The 16,765-nt window shown below is 29.9% G+C and overlaps 1 protein-coding gene across 6 annotated transcripts; it reads left to right on the top strand.

Annotated features, from left to right (window-relative positions):
* Positions 1–990: 990 nt before the first annotated feature.
* Positions 991–15,840, top strand: LOC145041877 (uncharacterized). 6 transcript variants are annotated; one of them, XM_078990084.1, is made up of 8 exons: positions 991–1,133; positions 1,275–1,380; positions 2,216–2,309; positions 13,841–13,928; positions 14,043–14,300; positions 14,395–14,721; positions 14,936–15,079; positions 15,546–15,840. In XM_078990084.1, exons 6-8 carry the CDS (start codon positions 14,515–14,517, stop codon positions 15,657–15,659), a joined length of 465 nt encoding a protein of 154 aa, XP_078846210.1. In that variant the 5' UTR covers positions 991–1,133; positions 1,275–1,380; positions 2,216–2,309; positions 13,841–13,928; positions 14,043–14,300; positions 14,395–14,514; the 3' UTR covers positions 15,660–15,840. The 6 variants fall into 6 exon arrangements, with proteins under 6 accessions (XP_078846210.1, XP_078846214.1, XP_078846209.1 ...); XM_078990088.1 differs by lacking the exon at positions 2,216–2,309; XM_078990083.1 differs by lacking the exon at positions 13,841–13,928.
* Positions 15,841–16,765: the final 925 nt, after the last annotated feature.

Raw genomic sequence — 16,765 nt, 5'->3', positions numbered from 1 at the left:
GTTATTTACATTACTTCATATTTTGCATAAAAACCTCCCTTTTGTGACCAAAGTACCTTGTGCAAAGATTCATATACTTTTGTCTCGTGTCTCTAAAAATTGATATTGCTTGCCTTGTACTACTTTTTAGTACGTTATAACAGTGTATTTAGAGTTTGTTGTACCCCTATTACTTGTTGGGTTTGACATACCTAACAAGGTTAATGCAATGTCATTAACGTCCTCTAAAGATCTTTTTTATGATGTCTTGGCAGGTTAAGCACCAAAGGTGAGTTACACTGTGAATGATTGACAAAACAACATGGCTTATTATCTCATTGATGACATACATCCTTCATGGACTGCCTTTGTCAAGTCAATAAGTTCTTCACAACTTCAAAAACACAAGTTGTTTGTTGAACATCAAGAGATTGCTAGAAAAGATGTTAAACGAGCATTTAGAGTTTTACAAACTCGTTTTGTATATCTTCACTGCCCTTGTCTTATGTAGGATAAAGATATGATAAGGAAAATTATGATTCTATGTACCATCATTCATAATATGATTGTTGAGGATGAACGACACACATATTTTCATTATTATGATCCATCCAAATTTATAACTACAAAAGACAAACAATCTTTTGAATACTCTACTCAAGGAATTACAAATATATCAAATTATATGATCAATAGGGCACAAGTTCACAATAAAGAAACGCATAACACTCTAAAAACGATTTGATTGAGTATATATGGAGAGAATTTTGAAGAATAATTAAATAGTTTGCATCATCTTTCGTGTTTGAAACTTATTTTATCTCTTTTATTAAATATGTTTGATGAATGTAAAATAATTTTTTATATATTTTTATTTAAATTTATGCTTAAAATAAGTAATTTATTTGTTTCAAAATAAAATATTTATTTTTAGTATTTCTAGTTTTTAGTAAATATAAATAAAAATAAATTATATATATTTTTAAATAAAAGTGGATTGGGCTGGGTTAGGTCGGGTAGTCTAAGGATTTACGTTGCAGTATTCTTCCTTCGATCCTTTGCATTCGTAGAACACAAGCCATATGTGAGATTCCTAGTTAGAGAACTGAAACCCTAATCGTAAAAACTTTGGGTTGTGTTTTTCGGTTCTTCAGGTGTTTACTAATTCCTTCTCTAAACGCTTGCGTAATTTTCTTTTTCAATTCTGTTTGTGAGCGTTAATGACTTGCAACAAATTTGATTCTCTAATTTAGAAAGTTAGGAATTCTGATTATATATACGTTCTTGTTCTTCAGTGATTCAATGAGACCCAAACACCCCCGGATCCATGTCTATCTCTCTAACTACGTTCCCCCGATACCCAAATCTACCCACGGCATGTCTGCAATCGAAGAACTCTCTGTAAGTTTCATTATTTTTATTATTTTCTTTATTTTACGTTTATAGGGTTTTTCTGTAATTGAGAATGATGAGATGATTTTCTTCTGTCAATTTGGGTTTTGATTTTACTCTTTCTAATTTAGGATTCTACTATCACCCTGTCTTCTTCATCTTCTTTTCGTTGATTTTTTTTTTTTTTTTTTTTTTTTTTTTTTTTTCCTGTAAAATCTGATTTTTTAGGTTTGTTTCTGTCGTATTGTGTTGTTGATCATTTGATAGATAAAGTCTGGTGTGTTTGGTTAGTTTTGTTGCTCGTTTGAGAATGTCTTGTAGATTCAATGTTATGAAAAAATAATTTTATGAGATAACCAGGTTTTATTCAAATTTATGTGATCGTGTAAGACTCCATAAGTTAAACTATATTAATTTGTTTCTTGTATCTCTTCCTTTGATCTGCATATTACTAATAATAGAATTCAGTCAAACTCTTGGATCTACTCATATTTCTGGATTTAACATGTAAATTTTCATGGCCATAACATGATAACCTCATTTTCTTGTATCTTTAATGGACACGTGGCTTAAAAGGCAATGTAGTTGTACTTCACTCCTATTGTTATCTAGTTATGTAGACCATTCCTGATGATTTGTTTATTACTTTTAAATGTCTTTTATTTGGTACCAAGAAACATCATGAAGTGTTATGGTCTACAACAGTCATAAAAGCATTATTTTTCTTTTTTCCTTTTCCTCTTTTCCCTCTATGCATTTTTTACAAAGAATGCATATCCAATAATATGCGATCTTTATTGTGATTCTACTTGTTACTTGGTGTCTGAAGTTTGCATACTTACAGAATTAGGTGAGATGAACTCCATCAGTGTTGTGGAATGAAATCATTGTTTAATAAAAAATGCAACAAAGTGGATTATGATGGCCATGGGTCACCTGTAAGTTTAGATCCCTTTTGTTTTTTATTTAAAATCTTGCTTTGATTTCTTTCAATTTCATTAGGGTATTTCCATTTTATTTGTAATTTTCATTGTGATGCTAGGTTAAAGTGGTAGGTGTAAGGCAATATCCTTATACTAAATGTGAAACAATTTACTTATCATTACATAACACTACAAGGAAAACGATCATTAGCGGCGACAAAAGTCGTCGGTAATAAGTCAAGTTGTCGCCGGTGATAGTAGTAGCGGCGATACGTCGCTATTGATGAACTTGTCGCCGCTAATGATAGATGTCGCTGCTAATGACCGTGTCACCGATAATGATAGATTTCGCCGCTAATGACCATGTCGCTGGTAATATAATTCTGTCGTCGGTAATAGTGTCGCCGGTAATTACAATTTTTTTTTTTTTTAATTAACGATTTTGGTTGCCGATAATAATGTACTCGGTGATTACATAACAACATTTGATTAAATATAAAAAATAATAGTGTTGACGCTAATTACAAAACAAACATCCGATTATAATTAATTAAATATCAAAAGTCATAATATCCAATTATATATAAAAAGTAATAATATCGTCCGATATTAGTGTTGCCGGTAATTGCAAAAAACAACCAAAGGTTTACAATCTACCAAGTAGCAAAACATGACAACGTATGCAAATAAAACTCATGGTGGCCTACATACCATCATCTTCGTTCCCATTGTTTCCTTGATTATTTTGGGATTGAAAAAACGAATATAGCTCATCCCTATATGTCGGGTCGTTCAGCATGGCATGAAGATTTTCCAACTATATAATTAATAACATATATAAACTTATAAGTTAAATTATCAAACATAAACAAAAACTATCAAAATACATTGTTATTTTTAAACCAAGATAAAAAACCAAAGTACGTTGTTATTTTTGCACTTGGGACAAAAATCTAATTACCAAAGATTTTAGCAAATTATCACCACAAAACCAAAATTACCAAATCAACATGCATTTTACGATGCTAAGTAGATTGATATTTTTAAACTAAGAGAAAAAACCAAAGTACGTTGTTATTTTTTGCACTTGGGATAAAAACCTAATTACCAAAGTTTTTAGCAAATAATCACTACAAAACCAAAATTACCAAATCAACATGCATTTTACGATGCTAAAGTAGATTGCTATTTTTAAACTAAGACAAAAAACCAAAGTACGTTGTTATTTTTTGCACTTGGGACAAAAACCTAATTACCAAACTTTTTAGCAAATAATCACCACAAAACCAAAATTACCAAATCAATATGCATTTTACGATGCAAAAGTAGATTGCTATTTTTAAACTAAGACAAAAAACCAAATTACGTTGTTATTTTTTGCACTTTGGACAAAAACCTAATTACCAAACTTTTTAGCAAATAATCACCACAAAACCAAAGTAGATTGTTTTACCTGTGATGGTTGTGATGGTTGTGGTGATGGTTGCGAACGCTGTGGAATCGGCGGGAGAGCAGAAGGTTTACGGCCAATGCCTCTAATATGACCACGTCGCTCTCCTAATACTTTCTCAAACGCAGTTCTTTCTTAAGCGGGTGTTAACTGACTTTCACATTGAGTTTGTTCTAAGAGTTCTTCAACTAACCGATTCTGAAACTCTCAAAAGTGAGTAACAGTTAAGTATAAATAAACATTTCATTATATGATAAAATTATAATTAAATACTTACATATTGTTGTTCCGCCTCAGCAGTAACAAATACATCATTCTTATCGGTATGAGCTTTGCGAAACGTTTCCACTCTCTTAAGGTTTTGCTTAACTTTAAAAACTAGATTATATTTTAAATAAATAATTATATGTATCGTACTTTACCTTCTTATAGCAAGTACTGCTATACGAGCTCGACCCCCACGATTCACATTTGTTTGCATTTCGCGTATTTTTTTGTTCCTTTCTGAAGCAATTTTGTGTTCGTTTGTTTGGAAATACTCAACTGCTTTTTTCCAATTATCAACTTTCATACCCTCTGGAGGGTTGGCTATCGCTGCCGAGATATCTTCATACCCTCCGACTAACATAAAATATTCTTTTGCGTCAGCTTTACGTCTCGATAACCTTTTAACAAAGCTGCTTGGAAACTTTCTGTCAACATATTAGCTTGTACATCCCGGTACATTTGATCCAAATCAAACTTTGTCTACAAAAAAAAGTTAACCAAGTAAAAAACAATTTTAGTTAACCATACAAAATATATTTAAATAAATAATTACCGCTAAATGTTGTAATACGGTGTCCTGTATTGCATACAGGGGAAACTTTTTTCCAAGTGCATTTATCAAAAGGGACCATCTGCCACATTGTTTTTCCAACTTCTCGGGAAAACATGTCTTTCGGCTCTCCTACGGGATCAAATGTGATATCCCTATCATATTCCATGCTAATCGGTTTGCCCTGGTTCCGTAAGATCGCTTTTTTAAGCTTTATATTTTTCGCTTTGCCTCGAACTTTCCTTCGTGCAGATTGCTTAACTACAAATGTAATTAAAAATTATTAGAAACGGTATTTAATTTATAATAACCGAGCAAAAATAGTAAAGAAGAATTCATAATAAGACTTATCGTCCTGCTCGTGATGACCAACACCTTTACCACCTGGGAGAGGTGCGTCCTCAGCTCCACCACCCCCGTGTCCACGACACATAACAGTAGCCATGGTATACATAAACAAAAACCATATTGTCATTATTTCTTGAAAAATTTATAAGATATACAAATACAATTTTTATTACAAGTACACATTACATAGAAATAAACATTTACATAGGAATAAACATTTCTATTTAAACAAGAAATCCAAATAAAGTTCATATTACAAACACGTATTACATAAAAACTATTCTAATCAGAATCTTCCTCATATCCTTCAGTGTCTTCTTCTGTATCAAAATCAGAATCGGTCTCATCGTAATCAGTCTCGCAATCAGATACATCATTGACTATACCAGTATAGCATCCTACTTATGCCAAAACCACATACTTTTCCACATAATACACAAGAGCATGAAATTCACATACATATACCACATATACACCAAATACAAATACATTCACATACACACAAAATAACATCCTACTTAAATTAAATACACATATTTTCACATATATAGATAATAACTTCCTATTTATACCAAATACAAAAATTTCACAATCATATACCACATTTTCAACAAACATACATATATTCACATACACACAATAACATCCTACTTATAACAAATACATATAATTTCGTATATATATAGATAATAACATCATATATATATATATATATATATATATATATACTTCTACCAAATACGCATACACCACATATACATCAAACACACATACATTGACATGTATACACCGAATTCACACATATTTATACAAATACCAAATATACAATCTAATTTTCACATATGGTAATTTTCACATTATTTTCACATACAAATACCAAATTCACAAAAAATGAAATAATAGAACCTGCGGCGAAAATCAACGGATATGTAGCAAAAAAAATTGGTCTTCACCAGAAAATACCCTCACCGGTAAACCCAATGATAACACTACCAAAACACTGAAACTGAACAATTTATTGCAATTTAATCATCAAATTCAGCTCTTAATAATCACCAAATGTCCCTAAAGGTTAAACTAAAAGTGGAAGTAATACAACAATCAAATTTATTATTTTTTTTTCTAATCCAAAGACAACACCACTAAAAACAAGAAATTGAACAATTTATTGCCATTTAATCATCAAATGTAGCTACAAATCGAAATTAACATACAAATTAAAATGGAAACAACAAAATCAACAAACGTTTTTTCAAGAAATGAAGCTAGAAATCGGTCCTAAAAGCCCTAACCACCTCTTGATCCTTAATCTCACACAATGTGGGGAGATATGTAGTTGGAACAACCTAATTGAAGACAAACTCGGTAGAAGCTAAAAGAGGCGAAGTGTGGGATGCAACAAACAGAAAGCAAAATGGGAGAAATAAAGAAACCGCGTGCTTTTTTTTATCTGCGAGAGCCTTTAGCTGTGACACATTTAGCGGCGACAATTAGGGCTTTACCGACGACAATCTGGAGGGAATGGTACCGCGTCATTTTTTAGCTAACTATTAGCAATGACATTTTTACCTTTTAGCGGCGACACATATGTTGCCGATCGATATTAGGTTAGTGCGGATAAGGGGTACCCCAACCATTGGATTGAATATTTGATCGAACGGTTCAGATGTAACGGAGGGGGAAAACGCGGATTCGGGTGATGACCCTTTAGCGACGATGCTATTACCTACGACGTGTACTTTTAGAGGCGACTCTAGCATTTGTCGCCGCTAAAAGTCCACATCGCCGGTAATAGTGTCGCCGTTAAATAGTGTCGCCGGTAATATTCTTGTAGTGTCGCCGGTAATAGTGTCGCCGTTAAAGGATGATACACGCCTTTCTTAAAGAAAGCCATCAATTGTAGAGGAGCAACTTTTACCATTTTTTCTCTCTAATAGACAATGTAATACTTTTAAACAAAGTACTTTAAATAAATGTATAACCATGTAAATAAAATATAAACGGTTTTTCAAACTTACATTTAGATCAATGTGGACAGTGAACAGTTTGTACGAGCTAACATCTCTCCAAAGGAAATCCACTAGGATTGATTGTTAAAATATACCACAAATGAGGGTTTAGTAGCAATGAAAATGTGTCAACATACGTGTGTCCATCCATGATTTTACAAAAAATTTCAATGCTAACTTTATTTATCGGGTGTAAGTAATAATAATAATAATTATTTAAATAAGTTTGAGATCTACTATAAGGGTGAAAGAAAGGGAGATGTTGGATATGATACATGTGGAGTATTGAAAATAACTATTCGTCAAACTTTTTATGTAAATCTGCTTGAAATTCTATTAGGACACAAGTTGTGTATCCATATTGACGACTCATAGTTGAATTTCATGCAAATTTACATAAAAATGTTTGATGAATAGTTGTTCTCAATACTCCACGTGTGTGCCATAATACTCCACATCTTTCTTTCTTTCATCCTTGTAGTTGATCTCAAACTTATTTAAATAATATTATTAATTTATAACCCGTGGAAACCACGGTTTTAAATTAAGTAAACTTTTATAGTAAAACCTCAAAAGTATTAATTAATTATTTTAGATAAATTAATTACGATATATTTTTATTAGTTATGTGAAATTATAATCGTTGATTCAAATAAATATATAAAATAAACTTTTAATATATATTAGACATTTTTTTATTTGTGAATTAATGAAAAGAAGAATATAAAATTTAAAATTTAAAATTGAGAATAAATACATTAACAAATAACATCACATTAATTAAGAGGTATAATAAATTTAAAATGGAGAACTAATAAATTGACAAGTGGCATCATATTAATTAAGAGATCTAATATAGTGACACATGTCAAAATAACTACTCTTTTATTAGTATAAGGATTATTATTACTTATACCCAATAAATAAAGTTAGCATTGAATTTTTTTGTAGAATCATGGATGGACACACATATGTTAACATCTTTTCATTGCTATTAAATCCTTATTTATGGTATATTTTGATAATTGGTCATAGTGTATTTCATTTAGAGAGATGTTAGCACATACAAACTCTTCGTTGTCCACATTGATCGAAATGTAAGTTTGAAAAACCGTTTATATTTATTTACATAGTTATATATTATTTAAAGTACTTTGTTTAAAAGTATTACGCCCTCTATTAGAGAGAAAACATGGAAGAAGTTGTTCTTTTACAATTGATGTCTTTTTTTAATTTAGAGAATCTTATGATCGAACCATTTCCAAATTGAATTGACTTTCTGTGAGTATCCGAGGTATCATGGATACAGTTTTATTAGTGATGATTGGATGATTCGCATCAGCAATAACACATGGTTAAATCGGTTGGACGATGCTATTGATCTATGGTTGTCGGTTAATCCATGGGTTCACTTCGTCAAAACGCTCCAAGAAAAAAGGAAAAATGATCGGTATCTTTATTTTCTGATTTATTTTTATATTTAAAAATATAAATGAATAATTTACATGAAAAATGATCGGTATCTTTATTTTTTTCGATTTATTTTTATATTTAAAAATATAAATGAATAATTTACATGGCCATAATTTATAAATGTTGTTGGAAAATCATCGGTGGCAAATAAACTACTCCCTTATGTTTGTTTTTTTAAAGACATTATATTCGTTCAATTTGTTTCTCCAAGATGGACCATAAATTTATATATTATATACGTAAACATATAAACAATTATTGGCGATATTTTTGTTATAATTAAGAGAATATAATAAAGATTAAGCTAACAATTATTGGCGATATTTTTGTTATAATTAAGAGAATATAATAAAGATTAAGCTGCATATAACCTACAAACACGACATCAAATTGTAAAGACCTATTATGCATTAAAAAGAAAGCATATAATATACGATTCTTAAAACTGGTTCATTTGAATTTAAATAAGTTATCTTTTTTTAAAGAAATTATAGATTTTTATTGATATGAAGTTAACTAAGAAAATCCATTTATTAATAGTTATCGTTTTTTCCGAACATTTTGATTTTAACTGAATTAACCAATATAGAGTTCGAACTAAAGATACTAGAAACCTATCATGAATGGAAACGGCAGTTAGGGCGCCGTACCCGTATCAGATACTCTGGGGAAACGGATATGTAGGGGAAACGGCAGTGAAACGTTTCTTGGACATATCAACAGATCTAGAAACGTTTTGGATAAGTTTCCACAAAGTTTCCTGATTCTTTTTTGTTTTGCGTGGGCTTTTCAAGTCCAAATAGGCTAATGGAGTAATAGGCTATAATTGCCCCACAACTATCACTAATCGCTGCCTCCTTGGATAATTATAGTCGAAGTCGTTTACTGCCTTGTGCACCTTCCTGTCCACGATCAAGAATAACTGAACAAGAAAAAATTCAGTAATTCACCACTCACCAATTCAGAAATCGATTATTATGGTCTCATAAGAACAAGAAACACAAGGATCAAGTACATTAATATATATATATATATATATATATATATATATATATATATATATATATATATATATATATATATAAAATATTTTTATATTGCCGTATCTTTGCCCTATTAGTATCTTGAATTTTTTATTTTTGCCGTTTCCCGTTGCCGTATCCGTTTCCGTGCAACTTAACTAGAAACAACTAACATCGGAATTATTCCTAGAAGAAGTTTTTAATTCTTTATGATACATTTGTTGTGAGATTTTTATATTTTCAGTGTTTGTTTCAGACTTCTTTTAGTTTATTTTCAAGCATTTTGTGGTGACTGTTTGTGTTTGTTTGAAACTTGATCTATATTAAAATCAAACTTTTTTTGGTGAATGTTTTATCTATACATAACTTATATATGTTGATGCTTTCTTGATTTACTAATGTTTTATGTATATATAAGTTTATTAATATGTTGATGTTAACATGTTTACTAATGTGGATCTTTCAACTTTAATTATGATGTTTTTTTTGTTTCATATTTGCTAAGTGTTATTTATTATTTATTATAAAAAATGCAATTACTAAATTTTAGTACAAAAACTCAATTAATCATTCATGGTCAATTTGATTGTAAATAATCAGTAGAAAAATAAACATAAATATATATAGAAAAATTAGAAATATGATCACATCTCTCTCATTCCTCAAATACGAATACAAGTATTAGATACTCACCCAAAATTAAGTAATATTTGATCTTTCTTTAAGAAAATAAAAAATTAGCAAACTTTTTGAAATAACAGTTTAATATAATACAAATGTAATATGTTTATTTGAACTAATTAATAAAATTCCAAATCTAGTTTTTTATATTATGTTAAATATTCAACAATGCTTAAGGATCCACATATTTTGATTAACCAATTAAATCCGTCAATCCCATGACTGTACCAAGATTTTTTAGGATTGATATTTTTCCTACAAGTTATAGCACTATTATTTTGAATGTTTTTTTTTTGGGTTAATATCATAAAAGACATTATATCTTTTGGTTTTTTCCGGATTAAACCTTAATTACCTTGTTTTTTTTTTTTCATTTTTTCCATAAAAAACCATCTACTATTTATTTATTTTTTCATAAAAACCCTCAACCTCACATTAGACAAGTTTTTTTGGGGGAAAAAGTGCTAACATGGCTAAATAGAATCAAAGAAATTGGAAAAATGCAAGGTCTTTTTCAGGAAAAAAAACCAAAGTTGAGTTTTAATCCTGAAAAAATACAACATATAAGGTCTTTTATGATATTATATATACATTTAAATATTTTCCTATAATGATATTTGAACTTTTTTCCCATCATAAATTTTATTATAATAATCAAACCATATATAACATTTTACTTTATTTATAACAATAGACATTACACATTGAAAAGTCATTATACTTTTAATAGTTTTTCAGTTTTAAAATATTATGCTTTATAAACAAACATCTTGTAGCATTATTCTTTCAGTTCCAACATACTTTTAAAACCCAACCTATTAGAGTACATTTACTTATTTTTTCTTCCAAGACAATATACTTTAAAAATCTGAACTTTGATTTGGTTTTGATTTATAGCTTTTTACTTAGATTTATTTCCCTTTAAAACATTATACTTCTACTTTTTTCATATTAAAGTATTGTATTTTGAAAAACTAATCAAGCTTACTACTTTAATTTAATGCATTATGCTATTATGCTTTCAATGGTGACCGGCTCTTCCAGGTAAATGGCATATCATTACCGGTTAGGAAAAGTAAAGAGTTACAATGTTATACATTCAATATGTGATTTATTCTGACATTATATATATATATATATATATATATATATATATATATATATATATATATATATATATATATATATATATATATATATATTACACTTCAAAATCCAACATATTAATACATTTTACCATTAACATTTAAACTTGTTTCTTCATCCAACTATTGGATAATCGAAATAGTTTCATTTTTAGCGTTGTACTTTCATGATATTATAGCGTTGTATTTTTTTTTTTTTTTAAATTTTTTTTATCTATTATAACATCATTCTTTCATTTATAGCATCACACTTTCAACTTTCTTCTTATTATCATATGAAAATGCAACCCATTTTTATCAGTGCAGATTAATTTGTTTTTGGATGACATTGTAATAGTTGGGTAGGATTTCCAAAGCACATTGCTATAATAGTAAGAAATAAAAGTAAACAAATAAATACAAGTACACTACTAGTTCTTACATTTAACTTGTTTAGGAAATTATGTAGTTCATTTCTTGCTCACAACATACTTCCATTTATTTGTTACTATATATAGCCTTTTACTTTAATATCTTTCTATTACAAAATTGTGCTTTCAGTCTTTTCTTATTAAGGCATTGTAAGAATCTACCCAGTTATAGCATTTTTAGTTGCTTTCTGTAATAAACAAAGAATACTTTTAGACACCCTTTAAGATTTCTGAGAAAACAAAAAAAAGCTTTTACCATATCATAGCAGTCTGCCTCCTATGTTGTTAAATTTACACTTCAGTACTCATACTTTGATTGTTTCCACTAACTAACTGATACATTATTTATTATGTTCATCAAAGCTGTTCTTTTAGATGGAAGATGGAAATCTGAAACACAAAAGAGGATGATTTTATCATTGTAAAATACCAACAGAGAGTCCTTTTTTTCATGTGGCAACAAATTAGTTAAGCTTTACCAAACAAAACATCACAAATTCCAAAATATCTTTAAAAAAATCAACTCAACAATATGTACAGAATTATACACTCATAATATACCAACTATGACATGATCCCTTTGTCAAGCTATTGTTGCTACAATGGCGTAATATACTATAAATAAAAGTCGCCGCTAAAAGTACATGTCGTCGGTAAAAGCGTCGCCACTAAAGGGTTATCACTCGAATCCGTGTTTTCTCCCTCGGTTACATCTAATCCGTTCGATCAAATATCCAATCAAACGGTTGGGGTCCCTTATCTGCACTAACCTAATATCGGCGACACGTGTCGCCGCTAAAAGGTAAAAATGTCGCCGCTACTAGTTAGCTAAAAAATGACGCGGTACCCTTCCCTCCATATTGTCACCGCTATTGACCGTTGTCGCCGGTAAATCTCTAATTGTCGCCACTAAAGGCTCTCGCAGATAAAAAAAATGCATGCAGTTTCTTCATTTCTCCCATTTTGCTTTCTGTTTGTTGCATCCCACACTACTCCTCTTTCAGCTTCTACTGAGTTTGTCTTCAATTAGATTGTTCCAACTACATATCTCCCCACATTGTGTGAGATTAAGGATCAAGGGGTGGTTAGGGCTTTTGGGACCGATTTTTAGCTTCATTTCTTGAAGAAATGTTAGTTGATTTTGTTGTTTCCTTTTTAATTTGTATGTTAATTTCGATTTGTAGTTGCATTTGATGATTAAATGCCAATAAATTGTTCAATTTCTTGTTTTTAGTGGTGTTGTCTTTGGATTAGAAAAAAAAATGAATTTGATTATTGTATTACTTTCACTTGAAGTTTAGCCTTTAGGGACATTTAGTGATTATTAAGAGTTGAATTTGATGATTAAATTGCAATAAATTGTTCAATTTCAGTGTTTTTGGTGGTGTTGTCTTTGAGTTTACCGGTGAGGGTATTTACAGTTTCTATTATTTCATTTTTTTGTGAATTTGGTATCTGTATGTGAAAATTATGTGAAAATTTTCATATGTGAAAATTAGATTGTAAATTTGGTATTTGTATAAATATATGTAAATTTGGTGTATATATGCCAATGTATGTATGTTTGATGTATATGTGGTGTATGAGTATTTGGTAGAAGTATATATATGATGTTTTTATCTATATATATGTGAAATTATATGTATTTGTTATAAGTAGGATGTTATTATTTGTATGTGAATGTATGTATGTTTGTTGTAAATGTGGTATATGATTATGAAATTTTTGTATTTGGTATAAATAGTATATTATTATTTATATATGTGAAAATATGTGTATTTAATTTAAGTAGGATGTTATTTTGTGTGTATGTGAATGTATTTGTATTTGGTGTATATGTGGTATATGTATGTGAATTTAATGCTCTTGTGTATTATGTGGAAAAGTATGTGGTTTTGCTATAAGTAGGATGCTATACTTGTATAGTCAATGATGTTTCTGATTACAAGACTGATTACGATGAGACCGATTCTGATTATGATACAGAACAAGACACTAAAGGATATGAGGAAGATTCTGATTAGAATAGTTATTATGTAATACGTGTTTGTAATATGAACTTTATTTGGATTTCTTGTTTAAATAGAAATGTTTATTCATATGTAAATGTTTATTTCTATGTAATGTGTATTTGTATTAAAAATTGTATTTGTATATCTTCTAAATTTTTCAAGAAATGATGACAATATAGCTTTTGTTTATGTATACCATGGCTGCTGTTATGGGTCGTGGACACGGGGGTGATGGAGCTGAGGACGCACCTCTCCCAGATGGTAAAGGTGTTGGTCATCACGAGCAGGACGATAAGTCTTATTATGAATTGTTCTTTACTATTTTTGCTCGGTTATTATAAATTAAATACCGTTTCTAATAATTTTTAATTACATTTGTAGTTAAGCAATCTGCACGAAGGAAAGTTCGAGGCAAAGCGAAAAATATAAAGCTTAAAAAAGCGATCTTACGGAACCAGGGCAAACCGATTAGCATGGAATATGATAGGGATATCACATTTGATCCCGTAGGAGAGCCGAAAGACATGTTTTCCTGAGAAGTTGGAAAAACAATGTGGCAGATGGTCCCTTTTTATAAATGCACTTGGAAAAAAGTTTCCCCTGTATGCAATACAGGACACCGTATTACAACATTTAGCGGTAATTATTTATTTAAATATATATTATATGGTTAATAAAATTGTTTTTCTAGTTTTTTTTTTTTTTTTTTTTTTTTTTTTTTTTTTTTTTGTAGACAAAGTTTAATTTGGATCAGATGTACCGGGATGTACAAGCTAATATGTTGACAGAGAGTTTTCAAGTAGCTTTGTTATAAGGTTATTGAGAATATAAAGCTGACGCAAAAGAATATTTTATGTTAGTCGGAGGGTATGAAAATATCCCGGGAGCAATAGCTAACCCTCCAAAGGGTATGGAAGTTGATAATTGGAAAAAAACAGTTGAGTATTTCCAAACAGACGAACACATAATTGCTTTAGAAAGGAACAAAAAAATATGTGAAATGCAAACAAATGTGAATCTTGGGGGGCCGAGCTCGTATAGCAGTACTTGCTATAAGAAGGTAATGTTAACTATTTATTTAAAATATAATCTAATTTTTAAAGTTAAACAGAACCTTAAGAGAGTGGAAACGTTTCGCAAAGCTCATACCAATAAGAATGATGTATTTGTTACTGCTAGGGCTGAACAACAATATATAAGTATTTAATTATAATTTTATCATATAATTAAATGTTTATGTATACTTAATTGTTACTCACTTTTGGGAGTTACAGAATCGGTTAGTTGAAGAGCTGTTAGAACAAACTCAATGTGAAAGTCAGTTAACAGAGCGACGTGGCCATATTAGATGTATTGGCCGTAAACCTTCTGCTCTCCCGCCGATTCCACAGCCGTCGCAACAATCACAACCATTACAGGTATTTTGGTAATTAGGTTTTTTTTCCAAAGTGCAAAAAATAACAACGTACTTTCGTTTTTTTTTTTTTTTTTTGGTTAATCTTAGTTTATAGATAGCAATCTACTTTAGCATCGTAAAATGCATGTTGATTTGATAATTTTGGTTTTGTGGTGATTATTTACTAAAAACTTTGGTAATTAGGTTTTTGTCCCAAGTGCAAAAAATAACAACGTACTTTGGTTTTTTGTCTTAGTTTAAAAATAGCAATCTACTTTAGCATCGTAAAATGCATGTTGATTTGGTAATTTTGGTTTTGTGGTGATTATTTGCTAAAAACTTTGGTAATTAGGTTTTTATCCCAAGTGCAAAAAATAACAACGTACTTTGGTTTTTTGTCTTAGTTTAAAAATAACAATGTATTTTGATAGTTTTGTTTATGTTTGATAATTTAACTTATAAGTTTATATATGTTATTAATTATGTAGTTGGAAAATCTTTGTGCAATGCTGAACGACCCGACATGTAGGGATAAGCTGAATTTGTTTTTTCAATCTCAAAATAATCGAGGAAACGATAGGAATGAAGATGATGGTATGTAGGTCAGATGAGTTTTATTTGTATACGTTGTCACGCTTTTCTACTTGGTAGATTGTAAAACTTCGGTTGTTTTTTGTAATTATAGGCGACACTAATACCGGGCGACATTATTAGTTTTTATATTTAATCGGATATTATGATTTTTGATATTTAATTAATTATAATCGGATGTTTGTTTTGTAATTAGCGTCGACACTATTATTTTTGATATTTAATCGAATGTTGGTATGTAATTACCGAGTACATTATTACCGACAACCAAAATCATTAATTACAAAAAAAATTAAAAAAATGAAAATTGTAATTACTGGCGACAGTTATTATCGGCGACACGGTCATTAGCAGCGACAAGTTCAACAATAGCGACGAAGTAGTAGCGGCGACTTATTACCGACGACGCGTCGCCGCTATTACTATTACCGGCGACAACTTGATTTATTACTGGCGACTTTTTGTCGCTGCTAATGATCATTAACCTTGTAGTGTTATGTAATTATAAAAATTGTTTCACATTTAGTATAAGGATAGAGCCTTACACCTACCACTTTTGCCTAGCATCACATAGAAAATTACAAATAAAATGGAAATACACTAATGAAATTGAAAGAAATCCAAGCAAGATTTAAAAAAAAAAAAAAAAAAAAAAAAAAAAAAAGGTATCAAAACTTACAGGTGACCCATAGCCATCGGAATCCACTTTGTTGTTTTTTTATTAAACAATGATTTCATTCCACAACACTGATGGAGTTCATCTCATCTAATTCTGTAAGTATGCAAACTTCAGACACCAAGTAACAAGTAGAATCACAATAAAGATGGCATATTATTGGATATGCATTCTTTGTAAAAATTACATAGAGGAAAAAGCAGGAAAAGGAAAAAAGAAAAATAATGCTTTATGACTGTTGTAGACCATAATTCCATAAGAAAAACCACTTCATGATGTTTCAATAAAAGACATTTAAAAGTAATAAACAAATCATCTGGTCAACATAACTAGATAACAATAGGAGTTAACTACAACTACACTGCCTCCCAATTCATGAAGCCACGTGTCCATTAAAGATACAATAAAAAGAGGTTATCATGTTATGACCATGAAAATTTA

Source organism: Lactuca saligna, chromosome 4 (assembly GCF_052625555.1).
Source record: "Lactuca saligna cultivar CGN05327 chromosome 4, ASM5262555v1, whole genome shotgun sequence".
NCBI classification, from domain to species: Eukaryota; Viridiplantae; Streptophyta; class Magnoliopsida; order Asterales; family Asteraceae; genus Lactuca; species Lactuca saligna.
This window is presented reverse-complemented; position numbering and strand designations above follow the sequence as displayed.